Source organism: Mus pahari, chromosome X (genome assembly GCF_900095145.1).
Source record: "Mus pahari chromosome X, PAHARI_EIJ_v1.1, whole genome shotgun sequence".
In the NCBI taxonomy this organism is placed as follows: Eukaryota; Metazoa; Chordata; class Mammalia; order Rodentia; family Muridae; genus Mus; species Mus pahari.
This window is the reverse complement of record NC_034613.1, coordinates 12,878,238-12,901,386: the sequence shown is the minus strand read 5'-3', so window position 1 is coordinate 12,901,386 and position 23,149 is coordinate 12,878,238. Positions and strand designations below refer to the sequence as shown.

Genomic DNA, 23,149 nt, shown 5'->3' with positions numbered 1-23,149 from the left:
ATGTATAGGGGTAGCTGCCACAAAACCACACTCCAGTTTTCCTAGGCTACCTTTCACTTACCTGGGAGTTGGGATCATAGTATAGACCAGTCTGGGGGTCATAGTAGTAGCCAGATGTCTCATCATATTGGTAAGTAGAGACATCAGGAACAGCTGTGGGGAGGGAGCAAAGGCAAGGTTGTCGAATTCCTCTCTGGTTAGAGAAGTCCACACCCTTACCCACGGGCTATAGATACTCACGGTACTGGTTGTAGGACTCTGGGGCAGTGGGACTGGTAGCCGGTGGTAAGGCAGAGCTGGGATGAGTAGGGCTCTGGAGCTCAGACTTGAGCACAGCAGGTGATATGATGGTATATGACTACTCATGGGTCACATAAGGGAACAGGACTCAGTGTCTGTTAATATCACCCTGCCCACTCAGGGCGCACCTTGCCAGCCTACCAACCTCCCCAGAGTACCAGCGGCATCCTCACCTGGCTGTTGGTAGCAGTGCTCTGGCCACTGCTCCCCTCAGCTGATTGCTGATAGAGCCCAGGGGCGGCACCAGGCTGGGCTCGAGAGAAAGCCTGCAGTGACACAGAGTCTGCTCCAGCCTCAAGGGAGGCCTCAGGACCTGAAAAGAGAAACCATGGAGAATGAACGCCCATGAATGTCAGAGCATACGGCCATAAGCCTCTAGGCCCCACAATTAGGTTCAGCTAGAGAGTATGAGGTTCACCTGCTCCAGCTGGGTCCCCTTTGGTCCCGGTCATGCCAGGGCCCTTGCTGTTCTTAAGGTAGCCATGGGCATAAAGGGAATCTGTTCCCTGGCTGCTGCCATAGCTCTCATCCTGTTGGTAGTAGCTGTAGTCAACTGGTGGCTCCTCGGGGGCAGCCCAGGCACTCTCTCCACCCTGGGAGGCCTGAGAGGCAGATGAGAGATCATTAGATCAGGAGGGGACATAAATGAAGAAATCTGCTAGAAGCACCTGTCCCTATATGTGGAGCTAGGATTTCCTTTTGTTGTTGGTGGTGGTGTTTTTAGAGACAGGGTTTTTCTGTGTATCCCAGGCTGACCTTGAACTCAGAAATCTACCTGCCTCTACCTCCCAAGTGCTGGGATTAAAGGCGTGTGCCACCACTGCCCGGCTGGAGCTAGGATTTCTACTTGACAGAAAGCATGTATTCTTAAGTGAAAATCAAGGTGTCCTGGTCACAGAGAAGAGTGAGGAAAAGAGAGACTAGAAAAAGGCTACATGCCCAAATGTACCCTAGGCTGATGCTGACGAGATACACATGTTACTCCTCATACCAAGCAAGATACCCTCAATCTTTTCCCTTTTGTTTCCCTCTTTCCTCTCTCCCACCTACAACTATGTAGCCCATGCTGGTCTGGAACTCGTGGAAATACTGACTTTGCCGGGGCTGGTGAGATGGCTCAGCGGGTAAGAGCACCCGACTGCTCTTCCAAAGGTGCAGAGTTCAAATCCCAGCAACCACATGGTGGCTCACAACCATCCTTAACAAGATCTGATTCCCTCTTCTGGAGTGTCTGAAGACAGCTATAGTGTACTTACATATAATAAATAAATAAATCTTTAAAAAAAAAATACTGACTTTGCCACCACTCCCCACATCATTGCTAGAAATATAGGCAGGCATTATTATATCTTGCTATCCTCTTAGTCTTAATTCTCTTCTACCAAAATTTTCATGATTTTTTTTTTTGAGACAGGACTTCAAATTCATTAGAGAATCAAAGACTGGCCTTCAACACCTAACCCTAACCCTCCACTCATAAGAACTGGGATTACAGGTGTTTACCACCATACCTGGCTCCCAAAGTTTTTTTAAAAAATATTTATAAATTCCTTTTTATTCATGGCACATATACTTAAACAGCGCAACACACACACACAGAGACACACACTCAAATAATATGCAACACATTATACCAACTCAGAACAATTTTAAAAAGTTCAACAGCATAGAGTACCAACTACCAAGACAGGAATGGAGAGATGACTCAACAGATAAGAACACTTGGTCTTGCTAAGGACCCAGGTTTGGTTCCTAGTACCCACATGGTTATTCATAAGACTTCAAAATTCTAGGTCCAAGGGATCAAACACCCTCTTCTGACTTCTGCAAGCACTGAGCACACATATGGTGCACATGCACAGGTACAGGCAAAACACTCATACACATAAAAATAAATAAGTCGGGCATGGTGGTGCACACCTTTAATCCCAGCACTTGGGAGGCAGAGGCAGGCGGATTTCTGAGTTCGAGGCCAGCCTGGTCTACAGAGTGAGTTCCAGGACAGTCAGGGCTACACAGAGAAACCCTGCTTTGAAAAACCAAACCCAAATAAATAAATAAATAAATAAAAATAAAGTAATAACAAGTCTTAAAAAAGAAAGAAGTCCAAAAGGTGACTGGGAATGATAGAAAAGGTGGAGTGGGAATGGATAACTATCTATAAAGGCAGAAAAAAGGAGTAAAGGTAGGAAGGCCTATAACACTTGTTTTAAGAAAGTCAGATGCCAGGGTGATGGGGTCAGAGGAGGCCAAGTACCTGTGAGATTGCCCACTGGGCAGCAGCAATGGCAGTACTGGCCACAGAGGCAGCATTGATGCGACTGCCTTCATTGGAGGCCATATCCCTGGGGAGGATAGTAGAAACTGGAAATGAAACAGGGATCCCCAAGGTAGTGGGGTGGGTCAAGCTGTGAGGGAGCTTAGGTGGGGCTCTGACCTCTTAGAACCCTTGGCAAACTCCACGTTGATGGTCTTGCCATCGATGGTGAGCGGAGGGTGCAGGGCCTGCAGGATCTGTAGCAGCTGGGCTGCTTCCTATGGGTAGAGGGGTAGCAGGGACCGAAGGGTCAGGCCCGGGGAGGCCCCCCGGCTCCATTGCCCCATTTCCAGACTGGGACCGCGGTGAGGATGGGGTAAAGGTTCCCCCCTCCCTACCCTGGGGGCCGGGACCATGGTTGCCCGGACCCCCCCCTGTGCCGCCCTCACCACGATGGTGGAGAGCTGGATGAAGGCGAAGCCTCGGTTCAGTTGAGTCTGTTTGTCCTTGATAACACGCACATTGGAAGAGGACAGCACCGCATAGGGTGCTAGGGCCCCGAGGATGGAGTCCATAGTGCTGTGTGGGTTCAGGTTTCGTAAAATAATGGCTGTAGGAGAGGGCCCAGTGTTAGGAAGTACCTCTGACAGTCTGTTCAGGGGCCCCATTATAGATCCCCACTGCTCCCTGTTTTCTTGCTTCTGTACTCATGTAGCTTTTGCTTCCTTTTACTCTTCTCTTGAATAAACTCTGCTTGTCAGTCCAGGTGTCAACAGTCTCTCAACTATCAGGAACCCTCTCATAAACCCCAAAATTAGTCTGTGGGCAGCTTCTCCCTCTGCTCTCTATCATATATTTATCCCCACACTAGGTAGAAACACTCTCCCTTAATAAGTACCAAGTATTGTTCATTACTATTCCTTTGGCCTCAGAGGTCCCACACCAGATACCCTAGGGTATAAAGTAAGGGGGAAAGAACAACTGACTCACTGTCATTGGCGTTCTCGGAGCTTGGCTCTGAGCCCTGTGACAGGGTTTGTGAGGTCAGCACTCCCTGGGCCTGGTAGGGCTGCGGCAGTGGGAGTAAGCCCTGGCTTAGCTCCCGCCCACCCAGTGGCAGTGCCTGCTGATCCAGCCGAGTGCCAAGGGGCAGCTTCTGCTCTGCCTCTGTCAGGAATGGTGGGAAATATGCTGATGAAGGTGGAGGTTCCATGGCTGATCATATTCCCCACCCCTCACCAGCCCATACACACTGGCCGTCATGCCTCTTGCCACTCCCAGTTAGTACAGCTCACCTGATTTGGGCACGCCACATTTGAAGCACTTCTCTCGGCGCTTGAAGTTCTGGACACCACACTGTGAGGCACAGGCCAGAGGGTCAAGACTTTTCATGATATCCTCCAAATATGGACCCACAGAACAACATAATCCCGCAGAAGGGAACTTGGAGGGTCAGAGGTAGCTCGAGCCTTTTGGAACTTATCTTCAATCCTATAAATCTCTGACTACTGGTTCCCAGCACCAACAACTCTCACAAATTACAGCAGTTGTGTCCCTTCCCTATCTTCTTGGGACTATCAACTCTCAGCACTGTATCTCATGGTCCCTTCTTCCTGAGACTTGCTTACCTAACAGAAACTTTCACTGTTTCCTACTGGAAGCCAGAATCTTTTAGTCAGATTCATTTCCTTCCTTATTGATAGGCCTAGGTTGAATTCTGCTACTTTTGACTTTTTTCTTAGATATTCCAGCTACCAAAGACCTTGTTCAGCTTCCATCACAATGCTATCTCTGTTCCAGTCAGGAACTAAGCAGTGCTCCTGTGTAAGGCCCAACATCATGTGTTCAGGACAGTCTGCTTAGACTGTACTGACAGGAGTTAGGAGCAGAGAATGGGCTGAAAGGGCCCCAGCTCTGAGCTGGGCTTCACAGAAGCAGGGAGGTTAGAGCTGGGAGATCCAGAGTCTTAGTCTTGCTGGAGGGACTAAGAGACTTTCTAGAGCTGGTGAAGGGGGTGGGGGCATACAGAGAGAGAAAAGCCAAGGCTATCAAGGGAAGATGGTGACAGTTAGAGAGACTCATGTTTTGGGCAGAGAAGGTAAGGCATGGTCAGAGCTAGATTTCAACTGCAACATTACAAGTAAGGGTGGAGAAAGAGGAGTGAGGCTAACACCAAAAAGGGCTCTGTGGGAACTAGATGGGAGGGTGTAGGAACTGGCATGAACTGTAAGAACAGCAAAGGAAGGTGACTATTCTGAGATGGATGTGACAGCATCTGGTAACTGAAATACATGCAGGACAAAAAGGAGGAGAAAAACGCAAATCAAACACCAGCTTCAAGGAAAATATGAAAAAAAAAGATGAAGTGCCAGTATCATTTTGTCCCTCTCTCTCCAGAAAGATTGATCCAGAAAGATGTAAAGATGACAGATAGCACTCTCCCACTAACCAGACTCCTCAGGGAAAAGTCAGGGTCCTCCACTAGCTCTCAGCTTTCCTTAGGTTTTAGGACTACAGAGAGTCCCAGGAGATGGGGTTGAATAATCACAATGCTGGCCTCAGGGCAGACCTAAGGTCACGTAGGGAACAGAACGTGGCCCTGTAAGCTAAAAGCTCATGCATGGTTCCACCTGAGCCTTAGGTTTCTCTTAGGGAATATAGAGGTGATCACATAACCTCCAGGGACCTTCAAGGTGGACACAGCTGTACCAAGGTTGAGTTACCCCCAGAACACTCTGCTTCTTTTTAAAGGTAACAGCAGCTACTTAGAGTTGAATGTGGGCCAGAAGTCTTTATTATTCTCCCACCAACAGTTTCATTCTCTCAACACCAAATTAGTGCTCACTCACATAAAGATGAGAAGTGATACAGAGGTAGGATAAGCACCTTGACCAGCATCAAGGCAGACCTGAGACAGTTTGCAAGCAGCGTGGCTCTGAAGCCCATGCCCTATATAATATAGTAGGCTTGTGTTGTCACTGATTAGTCACTTATGCTATTATTTCTTTCAACTCTACTGGACCTTTAGGCAAGGCTATGTGTGATGAGGACAGAGCCTAGCTGACTGGGGCTAGACAACATGTCTCTAAGACGACGCTTTCTCTGACTAAGTCAGCTGCTGCTGCGGCTGCTCTGGCTGCTTCTGCTGGAGCAGACTTTCTCCCCAGCACCAGATACCCACCCACCCCTGTACCTTATTACACAGCCAGTCCTCATTGATCTTGGGCTTGGGGTCGCTGTAATGCATGGATACCTTCTGGCCCAGGATGTTGAGGGAGTGCTGTGGGAAAAAGCAGAGCACAATCAAGACCTAGGTAGCAGTGCCCCACATACCGTTTCAGCAAAGGAGAAAAGAGTGAGCGAGCCCTTCAGCTGGATGGATGAGGGACAGGGAATGAAGGGAGTTTGGAGAACTGATGGAGGGAAGAAGGAACGGAGGGACGGGATGGGGTGAGGGAAGGAAAGCGCCACAGCTCTCAGGGCGCATCTGTTTGCTGTTTATTCACAGGCACGTGTGCACGCATGCACGCGCGCAAACACACCACACACACACACACACACACACACACACACACACACACACACACACAAAATCAGACACATAGTACTTGGTTGGCCAACGACTGTCGAGAGTTGGGAGTGCTCCCCCAGCTTGGCCCTTGACAGTGCCAGGCCATACCCAGGACTAGCACTACACAGGCTACACTGGGAATGAGGGGAGATGGGCAGGGAAGAGAGAGGAGGGGAGAGAAAAAGAGAAAGAGCGCACGAGCGCTAATGCTGGAGAAGGGGAAAAAGAAAGCCAATTTAACAGACGGAGATTTCCCGCCATGAGGCCACCTTCCCAAGGCTGGCCGGGTCCTGGGCCCACCGCACTAGCTTATTGACCAGACCCACAGAGCCGGTCACAGGGCTGCCTCTGCCAGGACCCTCCACTTTACCACGGCTGCCCCTTCCTCCCCTGACACTTCTTTCCAGTGCTCTACACCAGTGACTCTACACCAGGATAGAGCTGGGTAGCCAGGTTAGACCCTTGAGTCTTGGAAGGTCCCAACGCAGTTGAGTTGGGATTCAGTGCCAGGCTAGGGGAGCTGGCCCCTCCGTAGCTGACAGAGCACAGTTCCTTATTGAGAAGGTAGAGGTGGGGCCTCCTGTGGGTGGGGAGGGTGCTGTGAATGGGAGGGGCCAGTGAACTGAGCCCAGGGTGTCAATAAAACTATCACACTTGACTGGAACTTTCAACCAAAAGCAGTGATGTCCCTCTGCATGGAACTCAGAGGGCCAAATTCACATGCAGGAGAAAACTGGCAAAACAAGTCTTGCTAGTTTATGTGCCAACATCTATGTTCCCTCAGTGACAGGACTTCCAGTGGTCCTGAGAGCACAACCAAGTTCTGGCTCTGCTGACTCGGGAGCAAAAGGGTCCTGCTGGGGTCTGGGAAGCTAAGAAAGGGACCCACCCTGGCAGCTCTTTCTCTGAAAGCTCAGCCAGGAGAGGTGAGGGAGCGCTAGTGCCTGGCAGTAGGAAGGGGGCCAGGGGACGCTGTTGAGACTGGGCCCCAAATGGGAAGCCCAGTGGGTAGTGAGAGATGGGAAGAGGAAATAGTGGGGGTCAGGTGGGGGGAGAAAGGGGCAGGGATATGGGACACAGGGTCACAGGGCAGGGAACTGTGTCCGTAAGATTCAGGCGATGGGGAGCGCTCGATTATAAAGTATAAAGTATTTGTTTTGGGGGGGGGGTTCAAGTGCGGCAAAGCAACCTGATTGGCTTCCATCCATCGTGTAGCGTCCTGCAAGTGACTAAACTCGACGAAGGCGAAGCCCCGGCTCTGACCTGGAGACAGCATTCAGATACAGACGCAGTGGGTTAGTCAACAGCTTTGGACACACGGCGTTCCCGGGGGCAGAACCCGAGGGGAGAGGACCAGGGGTAGAGAGGGAAGGGGGGAGAGGAGAAAGGAAGAGAAAAAGTGATCAGAGAAAGAACAGGGAAGGCAGGAATCAAGGTAGATGGTTGGGAAGGGCAGGAAAGAGGGAAAAGGGGAGGAAAGAAAATGAAAGCATGAGTCAGATCAGCATAACTGTAGTGAGATGGGTCTCTGGCAGTCTTGCCTAGCTAACTTGGGGTGACAGATGGAGACCTGAGATGGAAGGGCTACAAGGAGAGATCTGTCTCTAGAAGAGGAGGTTGCTTTGACTTCATATAGTCCAGAGCAAACAACTCATTGGCAAGCCTAGAGCAAGCCCAGGAGGAGTCCTGGAACAGGTGTTTAATCAAAAGAGCAAAAGAGAAGCCAGGCTAAGCTATGAGGCTATTGGGGGTTCCCAGCCAGCACACAGGAAACCAGAGGTGGTTAGGAACAGAATCTCAGCTTAACCTTGGTGTAGGGGAAGGGGATGATAATCACTAGGGAGTCACTTCAGTGCCACAATGGGGAGACTATAGCCACTGACAGTCAAGGTTCTCCTAAATAGGCAGATGGTGGCTGGAGCTGGCCAAGAGAATGTTATAGGTAAGAGTCAGCAGGTGCCTAGGAGAAATGTCCAAAGTCACTGAGAGGCCATACCTAGGATGCCTCCTTAGGGAAAGAAACACAGATTCTGTCAGTGAGTGATATAAGTAGAGTGAAACAGAGCAAGACCTACATGTCACTGACACAGACTCCAGGCCTGACCAGGGCTGAGAAAGGGGCTTGAGGCTTAAGGTCCTTCCGAGGTAGTCATGAAAGGAGGTTTTGGATGTGGCGGGTCTGGAGGGGCATGCTTGATCTCCAAAAGAATCCCCATCAGGATGCATGGGAGGATGGAATAGTATAGGGAAAGAGGCAAGGGAGGATGGAGAGATGGAGGAGGTGGAAGGAGGAGAGAGACTGAGATTGAAAGAGAAGCCCAGGCAGAGTGAGGCCCCACTGTGTCTGCCTTGGGGAGCCTGGGCAGTAGTCCTGCAGAGACAACACCCCTCCACCCTGCTAAAATCCCAGGCCAGCTCCAAGCAGCCTGCAAGAGGGAGGGAGGGAGGGAACAGGGAAGGCCAAAAAGTTCTGGCTGCTCTTTAGGATACCCTTTCGATGAAAGCCATCCCTGCCTCCCTTCTTGGGACATATGGGTGGGTCCATGTCACACCTACTTTTCATTAGAAGCTGTTGTCAGAGTGGAGGAGACCAAGGGGCAGAGGAAGGAGAAGAAAATGTATGTCCTGGGAAGGGTCACCACCTCAGATACTCAAAGTCCCAAAGAAGAGGTTTTCCAGAGCCTGGCTCTGGCCTTGCTCCTGGGGAGTAGTCAGCTCAGCCCAGAGCTGCATCCCCTTCAGGACAGCAACCCCGTAGAGGCTGCTGGCTGGAGCTGTGAGAGGAGAGGATGGGAGAGAGGAGAGGGCACCCCCCGCAAGCTGCCCACTCCCAGCTGTGGCAGGAGAGGAGTAGGGAAGGGAAGAGAGAGGGGGAGGCAGAGGGAGATTTGGAGGCTCAGGCTGGCCAGCAAAAGGGGAGGGCACTGGGAACAAAAGCTCACCTGAGGATTTGTTCCGCATCAGCCGGACCTCCCGTGCTTGGACACCATGGGACTGCAGCTGGCCACGGATCTGTTCGGGAAATACAGAAGAGGGATATGTTCAGCAAAGAAAGTGGCTGAGTATGTGAGGCCAGCTCAAGGCCTCTGAGCCTCAAGGGGTCATGAAAGAAACACATACACACACCCCACACACACCTGCATCCTCTACCTCTTTCAAAGATTTCTCCAGTAACAACAACTGCAGCCTACACTAGTATTCAGTCTCGCTTCCAGCTTTGGACTTGCAGAAACTGAGTCAAACAAAGACAGAAAACAGTACAGAATAAAGGATGGCAGCAAGATGACCCCCAGGGGCACAAAGACAACAGGAGAGCAAGTGAGGCAGCAAATCAGGAATGGTGGGCAGGGTGATCTGACAAGAGGCTTAGTAGCAGCCATGAAGCATAGAAGCTTGAATACAATTCGTGCCCATCACGAAGGAACTGCTCCCTCTCCTTGACTTGCACTAAAAGCTACCTATGGCACAAAGAGTAAACAGGGAAGGACAGCAGCCGGAGCCATTCCAGCCATGTCAGGAGAAATGAAAAGACAAATAGGCATGATGGTTGATCTGGAAAGCTTCCCGAGTGAAAGGAACCTGAGGGACACTAGAGAGGCAACTGAAGAGCCCAGGTGAGGCATTCTCTAGGCTGGCAGTACCTCTTTTGGTGAATGGGGAGTTTATGCCAGACACTTCAGTAAAAGTTTTGTGTTTCTGGGCATTTGTTCCCCATCAGGGTAAAAGACAAGAAATTAAGTCTTAAGCACACAGGTACACAGAAGACGAAAAGTCAAGATACATAAATCTTATCAAGATTCCAAACAATCAGGGAGGACTTAGGAAATATCAAGAACTTGGACTCTGGAGTCCAGCAGTCCAGGTTTAGACCCCAACTCTGCTCTGCCATTTGCTGGAACATGAAGCAAGTCACTTTGCTGATTGGGGCTATGTGGGACTGACTACAATGTATACCTTCCAGAAAGAGCCTCTGTGAGGATTCAATCAGCCTGGCATGTGGTCCACCCTACCATAAAACCACAGGCAATGTCAGCTATCAGCCCGATTTTAGAAGCCCTCACATTTCTTAGGTGGGATTACTACTGTTAGAAAATGGGTAGCTGGCAGGCTTTCAGGGAAGCACTGTATAGAGAACTGACTGGGGCTGAGGGTGGAGAGAGGTACAAAGACCAGGGAAGCTAATCTACTTTAGTAATACTCTTGAATGTGGCTTGCCATAAGACATCTGCGCGAGAAGGGAATGAGTGAAGAGAGGAAGATGGAAGGCAGAGAATGTCACAAAGGCAAACAGGTTGAGAAGCTATCAAAGAGCCACCTTATGGGTAGCTGCGGCCAGGGTGTCACTGCTGACAAAAGGGGAGGATATGGAAGTTCAGAAAAGCCCATGGACCCTAATATCTCACTCTCATGGGTTTCTGAGACCAAGAATACCCAACACTGGGCCTGGCCCTCCATCCACATATACAAAAGGGTGAAAGCCAATGGAATGTGCAGGAGAAATGTTCTTCTCTCACACCCACCAGCACCGGACACCCATGGCTACTGCCCCTGGGTCAAGTCAGCCTGTCTGCTGCCTTCTCCCTTCCAGACCAGGAACTGATGGGGCCATCCTGGAGGATGGACAGTGCTGGGGGACAGGAGCTGGTGAGGGAGAAGAGAGGAAAGGTGCTGTGGTTGGTGGCAAAGGATGGGTGGAGAGAAGCTGAGGGCCCTGGAGGAGACCCAGCCTGGCCTCCTGCTTTGCCTCCTGCCCAGGGCCATTGGGGGGGCACGTACGTCATCCTCAGTGGCTGCCTGTGGCAGCATCCTCAGCATGACGATGTTACTGGCCTTCTCCTCCTCCTCCTCCTCCTCTTCTTCTTCTTCTTCTTCTTCTTCTTCTTCTTCCCCTTCCCTTCCCCTTCCCCTTTCCCTCCTCCTCCTCTCCCTCCTCCTCTTTCTCTTCCTCCTTCTCTTCCTCCTTCTCCTCCTTCTCCCCCCTCCTCTCCCTCCTCTTCCTCTCCCTCCTCCTCCTCCTCCTCCTCTCCCTCCTCCTCCTNTCTTCTTCTTCTTCTTCTTCTTCTTCTTCTTCCCCTTCCCTTCCCCTTCCCCTTTCCCTCCTCCTCCTCTCCCTCCTCCTCTTTCTCTTCCTCCTCCTCCTCCTCCTCCTCCTCCTCCTCCTCCTCCCCTTGCTCGGTCCGATAGTCCTGGTCCCGATAGTCGCCGTCTCTGGGGAAGCCTGGCGGGCCAGTGGGACTGTGCCTGTGCCGCCGCCGCCGCCTACGCTGAGTCTCGGAGCCCGGGGAGGCCTCGTAGGAATCCTGGCCGACAGAATGAGATGAGAGACACCAGACGGGCAGTCAGTCTGGGTGGGCCTAGTGGCTGGCCGCTGGCTCTCTGAGACAGGCAGGCTCTGAAAGCCAGGGGTGGGCAGGCGGGCTCCGGTTAAAGGCTCAGGCTTTTTAAGGCTGCAAATGTTCCACAGGATATTTCTAGGAGCTGCCTTCAAGAACAGCAATATTGGTGTGGAGGAGGAACTCCCAAAGGCAGGCCGACAAAAACACTGCTTAAACCTCCTTGGGATAAACTAGCCTGGGGTCAGCAAACTAGACTTTGCCTTCAATGTCTTTTGCCAGCTCAGCTGGTATGTGTACAATTGCTTACTGTGGCACTGAAAAACACCCATCTCCTATAGTTTCCAGCTTAAGATTGGGCCCTGGAACCAAGCCATCAGTTTAGAAATAGTTTCAGATTTGGGCCAGAGGCAGCCAGCAGGAGTTCATGGGCCATTATGCTCCCCCTTGGTCCTTAGTCGTCAGGCCTGGAAAAGTATCTATTCACTATCAGTCTCCTTCACAAAGAGTGTGGTTGCTGAGTTCTTAATTCTTCAACCTACTAATTCCAGTACTAAGCAGGTCAGGCATGACCCTACACTCCTGACCTGCAGGGGACAGGTCCAGACAACTGAATGCCATGTTCCACACTTGTCAATGGTCCATTCACAAGGTCCACTGTACCCATGGAGACATTAAGAGATACCACACAATAGCAGGCAATGGAGAAGCCTGGATGCCTGTAAGCCCTGGCTAACCAAACAAACCTTGTAGTTTATCAGGGGAATCTTCAAATAGTCCCTTCAAATACCCAGAGGGTAGAAGATAGTTTAAATATAATTTCTCCACAGGGCTGGGCTTACAAAAGTGTACCCTCTCCATCCTACTAGACAGAGCGCTATCTGCCTACATGCTTTCATTAGATCTCCCTGGCCCTCTCAGACTGAAATTCCCTAAGGCAAGGGTGTTTCTAGCTCTCAGATGTGTTCTCTCATAGTGAGCATCGTGCCTTATCCTTTAGGCTGGAGGTAACTACCTACATGGGACTGACTTCCCTAAAGGTTCTTCCCTTCCTTTCTGTCTAGAAATTTTTGTCAAGACCAGAAACAGCCAGTGTTAGCCTCCCAGAGTTGTATGGATTGGTTGATAATTTTGCTCTCAGGTTATCCTCCCAACCCTAGATCCTGGGTCCCATAGAAGAGATCCTTTTGAGTTCCCTAAATTGGTGAGAGTAGGCAGTATAGAACTTGCAATGAACCAAAGGCCAAAACTGAACAACAGGGAAGAAGGGAAAGAAGTAGTGGCTAGGAGCCCTGAGAAATACAGAGTCAAGCAGTGTGAAAGCCAGGGAGACTCAACTCAGGAGAAGAGTCCTCAGAGAAGGGAGCAGGGACAGACCCTCCCCTAGGTGACGCAAAGCAACTGAGTAGTCCAAAGGCACAGGAGCAGAGAGCTACCTACACCTGGTGCTGCAGCCAGACACACAGGCCTTTCAGGAGCATTGCCCCCAAGGCCTGGCCTTGCCCTCACCTCTGCGCTTTGCTCTTCAGATGAGTCGTCATACTCATGCTTGCCCTCCTGACTGCCATACTCTCGTGGGTATGAACGGTAGTCCATGTCTCTATAATCATGGTCCCGGCTGCGGTTCTCTCCACCATCATCCTGTGAACGATCAGTGGCTCCATAGCGGCCAGTCCTGTCACCACGACCACCTCTAGAAGAAGGATGGGAATTAGAATACCATCTTTTCCAAAAGGCTCAAGATATGAAAGCTAACCCACAACCCTCTCTCTGGGGCTTCAGTCCCATTCCCCAGACTCTGAAAAGTCTCACTTCACTGTATGGGTTAACTACCACAGGCTCTTAAAGCCAACCCACTTATCTCCATTCCTTCCTAACCTCTAGTCCACATGTACAACAGGTGTAGTTTCCTGACTGAATTCTTCACCTCTACATAGGCTATATCTCTGCACCTCAAATTCCAAACATGAGTGTCTCTACAATAAAGTTAATCAACCCAACCATGCCATTTACTTTAGTCATTTCACCTAAATAAACACATAAAAACACCCAAATGTTCATCGAGATTCCACCAAGCCTACAGGGTAAGGTCTCTCTGCAGATCTATCTGTCTGCCCTCTGAAGTGACTCTACCTATTTCACAGCCATCTTGCTAGAACTGGCAGTTCTTCAGTTAAAATTTCTCCAACTGTGGAACTCTTATAATGGATCCGAGTTCTTGGTACTCAGATTGGGCAGCTGCTCATAACTGCCTATAAATCCAATTTCAGCATCTTCTTCTAGCTTCTGTATTCAAACGCACATACCCACATAGGGACACATACACATAATTAAAAATAAAAAAAAATTCTCTAACTACAGTTAACTATAAAACAATTACTTTAAAGTTGATTTAACTTATAAATCTTCGATGAGTTAAAAGATGGTAATCTTTTAATCTTATGGATATAGCTCAATAGTAGAGTGCTTGGCTAATATATGAAAATTGCTGGTTTCCATCTCAGACTGAGAAAAATTACCAGGTCTGTAGTCTCAGTTGCTCAAGGTGCTGAGACAAGAGGTTTGAGCCCAAGGCCATATAGTGAGACTCCCCCACCACACACATCTTAAGAAAATTGGGGTTGTAGATGTAGTAAAGTAGTGGTGTATAAGCCCTTCATGTAGAAAGTACTGCGTTCTTTTTCACACGTCAAAACAAACAAACAAATAAACAAACAACTTAACATTACTTAAAGGTGAGTTCTAGGAAATGATGGAACATGACTGCTGAACTACCTTATTTCTCAAAGCTTAACATAGTATATAGGAGTCAGTGGGTGATGATAACCAAATGTCTTATGGCAGGTATACCTATAATCACAGCACTTGAGAGGTGGAGGCAGGAAGATCAAGAATTCAAGGTTAGCCAAGGTACAAAATGAGTTTAAGGTTATATGAGACCCTGTTTTTTTTTTTTTTAAATACATGTTCATTTAAAAAGGAAATATGCTGCTATCTATGGCTATGTTTATGTTTATGGCTATGCTATGTATAGCTCAGTGGCAGACCACCTACGAGACCCTGGGTTTAAAATCTAGTATTGGAGGAAAAAAAATAAAGATGTAAAAAAAGAACATGGTCAAGCAAGAAGAATCAGGCCCATTAGAAGAATGCAATAAGATTCCACTCATGAAAAGTAATACATTAGAGTCTGTTATTGATACCACTCTTAGACTATATTATTCTGACACTAGCTAAAACAATTAAGTAAGTGGAAGGAAGAAAAGGCATTAAGAACCATAAAGGTGAGTCCCAGGATGTCCAGGGCAATACAGAGAAGCTGTTTTGAAAAGCTAGAAACCAAAATCAAAACAAGCAAAACAAAAACCTGTAAAGGTAAAATCACCATTATTTGTGGCCAATGAGAATAACCCTGCAAAGCCTAAATTAATCATGTTTTTTTAAAAAAAGGAAGAAAGATTACAAGTAATAAATCAGGAGCTGCAGGTATATAGTTCAATGACAACACAGTCAAGGCCTGAGCTAACTTCAGTACTCCCAAAATACTAACAGCAACGCTGATGATTAAAAACAACCATCAGGGGCTAGAGAGATGCCTCAGAGGTTAAGATTACTTTCTGCTCTTCTAGAGGACTCAAGTTCAATTCCCTGTATCCATGTTAGTCAGCTCACCCACAAGTAACTCTAGCTCCAGCAGATGTGATGCACACTTCTGGCTTCCAGATGCACACATGCAAGTATACACTCACAAAGACACACATAAATAAATCTAATAAAGATTCTGGCTATAAAATTAATATATAAAATACATTTTGCTTATATTCAAATAACCATTGTTTGGAAAACAGGAAGACAACTACCCGTGATTACATCTAAAATGTTAAATATTGGGCTAAAGAGATGGTTCAGCAGTTAAGAGCACTGACCATTCTTCCACAGGACCCTGGTTTGATTCCTATTACCCACAAAGTGGTTCATAACAGCCTGTAACTTCAGATCTGTGTGCACACAAGCAAACATACACACAAAAATGAAAAGAAATCTTTAAATAATTAAAATCTATGCACATGTAGGATCTTTTGACTATTCTTCACTTATATGAAGATTTACTTACGTACTTACTTACCTTTTCCTTTGTTTTGGGGTTTTCTTTTTTTGAGACAGGACTTCTATGTATAGCCCTGGTTGTCCTAGAACCCATTCTGTAGATCAGGCTGGCCTTGATCTCAGACATCTGACTGCCTCTATCTCCTAAGTGCTGGGATTAAAGGCATGAACTACTGCAACCTGATTATTTACTTTTTCTTGAGAGTTTTTTGGTATTTATTTCAGGCTGACTCAATTATGTAGCCAAGACTAGCTTGAAACTCAGGGTCCTTTCTATGCCTCTTAAATTCTGGGATTATGGGCATAGACTATCATGCCAGCTTGAATCAAAGATGTAAATGGAAGACATTATACCATAATAGAAAAAGTTCAAGGGCCAGATGTAGCGTCACATGCCTATAATCCCAGGTTAAAGCAGGAGGATCCTAATTTTGATGCCAGCTTGGGATATGTTTTAAAGAAAAAAAGCATAGGGGGTAAGGTGGAGTAAGAGAGATGGCTTAGCAGGTAAAGGTGCTTACTACTCACCAATGTAAGCCTAACAATTTGAGTTCAATTCCCAGAATCTACAAAGAAGGTGGATGGATAGAACCAATGCCACAAAGCTGTCCTCTGACCACCTTACACCAGTAACAAATAAATGACTAAAGCCCCATGGTACAGCATGCACCATGGTGCTATGTAAAAAGCCCTGGCTCAAATCAGAAAAAGGAAAAATTTTACAAGATGACATACTGATATGAGAAAATTGGTGAAATCCCAATAAAACCTGTTATTTACTTGACTTAATGCCATGGTCCTCTAAGTATTAGGGGAAACTGGGCATGCATGGGTTCTTTTATCTTTCAACTTTCCTGTAAATCAAAACATGCTTCAAAGTAAGTTTAACTTTATCAAGATTAGAAACTTCCAGATCAATGGACACTAAAGATGAAAAGAATGTTCTCCCATTCTGGGGAATTTCTTTTCATCTTTTACTTAGAGGACCATGGCATTAAGTCACTGCTTTTTGTTTTTGTTTTTTTTCAAGACAGGGTTTCTCTGTATCACCCTGGCTGTCCTGGAACTCACTTTGTAGACCAGGCTGTCCTTGAACTCAGAAATCCACCTGCCTCTGCCTCCCGAGTGCTGGGATTAAAGGCGTGCGCCACCACACCTGGCTTAGCAGGAACTGTTTCTAAATCATTGAGCCATCTGTAGTATGTCTTGCTTGAAGGATGCCAAAGTCACCTTTGGCCTGTGAAAGGTTCTTTTGTTTGGTTGTATTTTTTTGAGACAGGGTTTCTCTGTGTAGCCATAGCTATACTCGAACTCAGAATTCTGTCTGCTTCTGCTTCCCAAGTGCTGGGATTCAAGGCATGCAACATCACACCACCAACACCTACCTTGTTTAAGGTTTTTAATATATAGAATTTTCTCTTTATAGTTATTTTCTCCTTTTAAGAATTGTAGTGGTTTTATTTGATGTGATCTTTTAATTAGACTTAAAAGTTTTGGGGTTTGTTTTGTTGAGAAGCAATAACAAAAGTGGTAAGTTCTTCTGATTATCAAGTAGCAGTGGTATGACTTATATCTGGTGATGTTGACCTTCATCATGTGGTTAAGGTGATATCTTTTCATTCTTCTCACCCACATATGTTTTCGGGGGCTAGGGAATGTAGCTCAGTTGGTAGGGTTCTTGTGTACATGTATGAAGCGCTCAGTTTGATCCCTGTGTAAGAACCAGGCATGGTGGTACTTGTCTGTAAGCTCAGCAATTGGGAGGCAGAGGCAGACAACCAGAAGATGATCCTTGGCTACATAGGGAGTTTGAGGCTATCCTGGGCTAGAGACCTTATTTCAAAAAGAAATTTCTATTTTTCTTTTCTCCATACTCTACCATTGAATTTAGAGGAAAGTCACTAAAACTACCTCACACTCAAGAGAAGAATTAGCTGTTTCCTGATGAGAAAAAATATTTATCCTATTTGGAATGTTTCTACCCCCCCCCCAACACTTCCTTTGTTTTCCTTCTTTTGAGACAGGGTCTTACTATGCAGTCCCAACTGACCTGGAATTCACTATGCCAACCACGTTGGCCTCAAACTCAGAGATTTACATACCTCTGCCTCCTAAGTGCTAGAATTAAAGGCATATGCCATCATGTCTGGCCTTCTATAAGAAAGACTGTGGCAGAGACTTTTGATAATATAATACTTTTGTGGTTTTTAAAAAATAATTTTATACATACATACAATGCATCTTGATCATATTCATCCTCCACTTCTCTGTAACTCCTCCCAGACCCACATAATCCTTCCCAATTTCATGTCCTCTTTTTTGTTGTTTAAATAGCCCATTGGTTCCATTTTGTACTGCCTGTATACTTATAGGGCCATCCACTGGAGAATGGTCAGCCTATCAGAGGCCACACCTTTAAGGAAAATAGACTCTTCTTCGTTCCCAAGAAGTTGTTAACTGTCAATAGTTCCTCGGCTAACCCCAAGCCAGGACATTTTTAACACAGAAGATTTTAAAAGTCTGTCTTTGCCAGGTGGTGGTAGAGCACACCTTTAATCCTAAAACTTTGAAGACAGAGGCAGGCAGATCTCTGTATAGAGGAGACCAGGACAGCCATGGCTACATAGACTCTGCTTCAAAAAAACAAAAACAAAGAAACAACAATAAAATGAAGTCTCCAGCTGGAGAGATGGCTCAGTGGTTTTAAGAGCACTGACTGTTCTTGTGAAGGTCCCGAGCTCAATTCCCAGCAACCACATGGTGGCTCACAACCATCCATAATGAGAGCTGACACCCTATTCTGGAGTGTCTGATGACAGCTACTGTGTATTTACATATAGTAAATAAATAAATCTTTAAAAATAAAATAAAACAAAGTCTCCTATGGCCAAGAGACCAAATCCCTGAGAGCTAAAAAAAAAAAAAAAAAAAAAAGAGCAGTTAATAGTACTTGTTGCCCTTTCAGAGGACCTAGGATCGATTCCCAGTACTACATGGAATAACCATAACCATTGAATAACCAATTACATGGAATAATCATAACCACTTGCAACTTCAATTCCAAGGGATTTTATGTCCACATTCAGTGTCTGCAGGTACCAGGCACATACATGGTGCAAAGACATGTATGCAGGTAAAAAACTCATACACATTAACTGTTTTTGAAAAAGAGAACAAACCAGAAGTTGTAAAATGAAAAACAAAACAGCACAACAACAAACCCCAATGGGACTATATGACTTAGTCAAAGTTAAAAATAGCTAACATGTAAAAAAAAAAATGAACTTGGAAATAGGCACGTGATGGGAGAGTGTGGTAAATGACAGAACCTAATTGATAGAGAGGTACTGACTGTAAAATTCTTTCAACTTGTTATATGCTTAAATTTTCATAATAAAATGCTGAAAAACAAAGAATCAGCTGGGCATGGTGCATGCTTATGATATATGTATACTTGAGGAAGGAGCTCAGTCAGTAAAGTGCTTACTGAATAAGCCTAAGGACCTGTGTTTGATATCCAACACCACTATAACAAACCAGGCAGGTGAGGCAGATATAAAAGGATCTCTAGCTATTTGCTGGGTGTGGTAGCAGAGGCAGGCCTATCTGTGAGTTGAGGTCAGTCTGGTCTACATAGTGAGTTCCAAGACAGTCAGAGGTATGTGGAAAGAGGCCATGCTTCAACAAATGAACAAACCAAGCAAGCAAGCAACCAAACAACCAACCTACCCCAAAAAGTAAAGGCACCTGCCACCAAGCCAGACGACCCGAGTTCAATCTTCAGAACCCATATGGTAGGAGAGAATAGATTCCTGCAAGTTGTTTCTGGACATGTGTGTCATGGCACATGCACACACAAATATTAGGAACAAAAACAAGGTAGGAGGTTCCTGAGAAATAATGTTCAAAGTTGACCTCTAGCTTACACACGCACACATATGTATTGGCACATACAATTGCCCATGTACACATGTAAACATGCACCAAAGGCTGGAGCATAGCAAGTGGTGGAGCTCTCTGGGTTCTCTCCCCAGAACAAACAAGGACCATAGATGCCTCTGAAAGTAAGTTCCACTAAGTTTTAAGGTTAGATAACTTTTAAGAAATAATTTATTTAATTTTATGTGTATTTATGTTTTTGTCTGCATTCATGTCTGGGTAAGGGTGTCAGATACCAGACAGCTGTGAGCTATCATGTGGGTGATGGGAATTAACCCTGGTTCTCCCAGAGAGCAGCCAGTGCTCTCAATCACTGAGCCATGTCTCCAGCCCCATAACTTTTTTTTCTTGTTTTTTAGACAGGGTTTCTCTGTATAGCTCTGGCTGTCCTAGAACTCACTCTGTAGACCAGGCTGGTCTTGAACTCAGAAACCCGCCTGCCTCTGCCTCCCTGCCTCCCAAATGCTGGGATTAAAGGCGTGGGTCACCACTGCCCAACTCATAACTTTTTTTTTTCAAGACAAGATCTCATCATCTAACTTGAGCTAGCCTGGAATTCAGAGATCTGCCTGCCTGTCTCAGAAGTGCTAGGATTAAAGGCATGCATTATCACAACAGTGACTTTTCTACAAACTTCTTCAAAAACAGCAAAGGCTGCCTAATTTATACCATGAGGCCATCTCAATCCAATCCAGATAAATATAACACAAATACAAAATAACCAAACCAATACAATTACCAACTAAACTTAGCAGTTTTAAAATAACAACAACGCTGGTGAGAGCATGGCCAACAGGAAGTCTTCCTAGGTTGAGTCTGAGAATGTAAACTAGTCTAGCTACAATGTAACACTGTATGGAGGCGCCTCACAAACACTAAAATAGAACCCTCCCAGGTCTAGCTTTATCATTACCTAAAGGACTCCAAGTCAACAAATCACAGACACTTACACATCAATGTTTATTGCAGACCATTTACAACAGCTAACTTATGAAACCAATCCAGGTGTCCAACAACAAAGGAACGGGTAAGGAAATTGTGCTATATAAACAGAATGACATTTTTATCCAGCTGCAAAGAATAGAATTGGACCTTTTTCAAAAAATGGATGCAACTGGGTTAGTCATATTAAGTAAATCAAGCCGATTTCAGATAAACATCATTCCTTTTCTGTGGTTCCTATACTTTATATAGATACATAAAATTATATGTATTTAATAAGAAAGTAGAAGCAAAACTGTCTAAGGGAATAAAATAGACTAACACAAAAGGTGAAAAGGGGGGAGGGCAGAGAATATGCTCAACATATATTATATGCCTGTATTAGAATGCCCTTATGTGGGGCTGGTGAGATGACTCAGCGGGTAAGAGCACCCGACTACTCTTCCAAAGGTCCAGAGTTCAAATCCCAGCAACCACATGGTGGCTCACAACCATCCGTAACAAGATCTGACGCCCTCTTCTGGAGTGTCTGAAGACAGCTACAGTGTACTTACATATAATAAATAAATAAAATCTTAAAAAAAAAAAAAGAATGCCCTTATGTAACAGTACCATTAACAATGAATACACACAATAATTTTGTTTTTAAGAATAAAAAAACCCAGGCCGGGCGTGGTGGCGCACTCCTTTAATCCCAGCACTCGGGAGGCAGGTGGATTTCTGAGTTCGAGGCCAGCCTGGTCTACCAAGTGAGTTCCAGGATATCCAGGGCTACACAGAAAAACCAAAAAAAAAAAAAAACAGGTCGGGTGGGCGTTCTGGAGGCAGAGGTGGGTGGATGTCTGTGAGTTCCAAAAAAAGCTAGAGTTAAAAGAGACCCTGTCTCAAAAAACAAAACAATACTCAGTAAAGGAAGGCGTGGGTTGGTTGAGGGGGAGCAGGGAATGAAATGGCTGTTGCATTTTTTTTTAAACTCACAGCTATGATCACTTGAGCAACATGTCATGATTGGGCCCATCACACCGTTACAGGAGTGGAGCTACTCATGGGTTCTTATCCCTCTGCGAAGGTTAGAGGCAGTTAATAGTTGATGGTGGGAGAGAGATTTTTTTCCAGTGGTATAGTCACTGGCAAGGTGCCAATGCTCCAGTAAACAACCCTAATGAAAAGTACTGGGGGAAGGCACAAGATGGTTCAGTGGGTAAAGACACTTATTGCCAAGGAAGAACTGAGTCTCCAAAGTTGTCCTCTGACCTCCACACTTATGCCCCCCCAAAATAAATAAATGTAGTTTTTAAATATGTGAAAATATAAAGACAGTACAGTTGAGACAAGGCAGGAGATTAGCAGGAATAGAGTAGGCAGGGGACAAGAGGAGTGAATATGAAGTATAAAGTACATGAAGCCCATTGTTACATAAAATATATGCTAATAAACATTAAAAAGAAGACAAACACTGAATATTTCAGATTTAAAGAAGACTGAAAATACATATTAGCTCAATGTACTGCTCAATTCTGTTTAGTTGGTCCTCTTGAGACAATTCTCACAACATAGCCCAAACTGTTCTGAAACTCAGGATCCTCCTGCCTCAGTGTCTGGACAGTGGGATAATAGGATTCAACACTTCAAGCCCCAAGTTTTCTTGCCTTATTAAGAGCTATATTTCAAGAATTCCTGCATACATTATACTCAATAGAAAAATTCTGACTGGGCAGGGTGGCACACACCTTTAATCTCAGCACTTGAGAAACAAAGGCAGGCAGATTTCTATGTATTCAAGGTCAGCCTGGCCTTTATAGTGAGTTCCAGACCAGTCAAAGACTGGTGAGACCTTGTCTTATATTTTTGGTTGTGAGCCTAGTCTTTAATTGCTGAGCCATCTCTTCAGCCAGAGACCTTGTCTTAAAAAATTTTTTTAAAGCAAAGAAAAGGAAAAAAAGGGGGGAAAAGGAGGCATTTTGAACATGTCCCTTTAAGACTAGGGACAGTCGTCTATTTCATTTGACACCCACTACTCTCCTCTCTCTTCCCTGCTTCCCCTCCACACTTTACTGGTAATGGAACCCAGGGTCTTGTACATGCTAAGCATACATTCTACCTCTGAGTTATACCCACAGACAGCCCTCAATACTCAATATTCTTTTGCCTTGTTCTGTTTTATAGGAAGCAGGGTCTTCAGCAGGCTTGGAACTCATTATGTAGTAATTTGAATACCTACCCATTCTGTTTCCATCTCCTGAGGGCTAGTATTACAGGCCATGTGCTACCATACCTAATATCCTTATTTATAAAAAAGCCATGTGTGAGCCAGATGTGGTGGCATATGCTTTTAATCCCAGCATTCGGGAAACAGAGGCAGGCAAGATCTGAGTTGGAGGCGAGCCTATTCTACAAAGTGAGTTCCAGGACAGCCAGGTCTATTACACTGAGAAACTGTCTCAAAAAACAAAAACCCATGTGTATATGGCTTGAGAGATGGCTGTCAGTAAAGCTCTTGCCTCTAAAGCATAAGGACCTAAGTTCAGATCCCCAGAATCTATAGTACAGTATAGTTTCTCTAAGAAATGATGTCTAGGGCTGGTGAGATGGCTCAGTGGGTAAGAGCACCTGACTGCTCTTCCAAAGGTCCTGAGTTCAAATCCCAGCAACCACATGGTGGCTCATAACCATCCGTAACAAGATCTGATGCCCTCTTCT

At 46.0% G+C, this 23,149-nt stretch overlaps 1 protein-coding gene across 4 annotated transcripts in view; it reads right to left on the bottom strand.

Moving 5' to 3' along the window:
* Rbm10 (RNA binding motif protein 10) overlaps positions 1-23,149 on the bottom strand; it is a 32,010-nt gene that overhangs the window by 2,615 nt on the left and 6,246 nt on the right. Inside the window, exons 3-17 of one of the 4 annotated variants that reach the window (XM_021188849.2) lie at positions 12,971-13,154; positions 11,295-11,428; positions 10,905-11,001; positions 9,071-9,140; positions 7,318-7,391; positions 5,751-5,837; positions 3,853-3,913; positions 3,548-3,724; positions 3,007-3,167; positions 2,738-2,835; positions 2,558-2,645; positions 719-902; positions 474-613; positions 241-358; positions 62-153 (exon numbers count right to left, since the gene is read on the bottom strand). In XM_021188849.2, coding sequence (XP_021044508.1) covers positions 62-153; positions 241-358; positions 474-613; positions 719-902; positions 2,558-2,645; positions 2,738-2,835; positions 3,007-3,167; positions 3,548-3,724; positions 3,853-3,913; positions 5,751-5,837; positions 7,318-7,391; positions 9,071-9,140; positions 10,905-11,001; positions 11,295-11,428; positions 12,971-13,154 — 1,765 coding nt within the window. Of the gene's footprint in view, positions 1-61; positions 154-240; positions 359-473; positions 614-718; positions 903-2,557; positions 2,646-2,737; positions 2,836-3,006; positions 3,168-3,547; positions 3,725-3,852; positions 3,914-5,750; positions 5,838-7,317; positions 7,392-9,070; positions 9,141-10,904; positions 11,002-11,294; positions 11,429-12,970; positions 13,155-23,149 lie in introns of those variants that run through there. The other 3 variants (XM_021188851.2, XM_021188850.2, XM_029534051.1) reach the window with 3 other exon arrangements.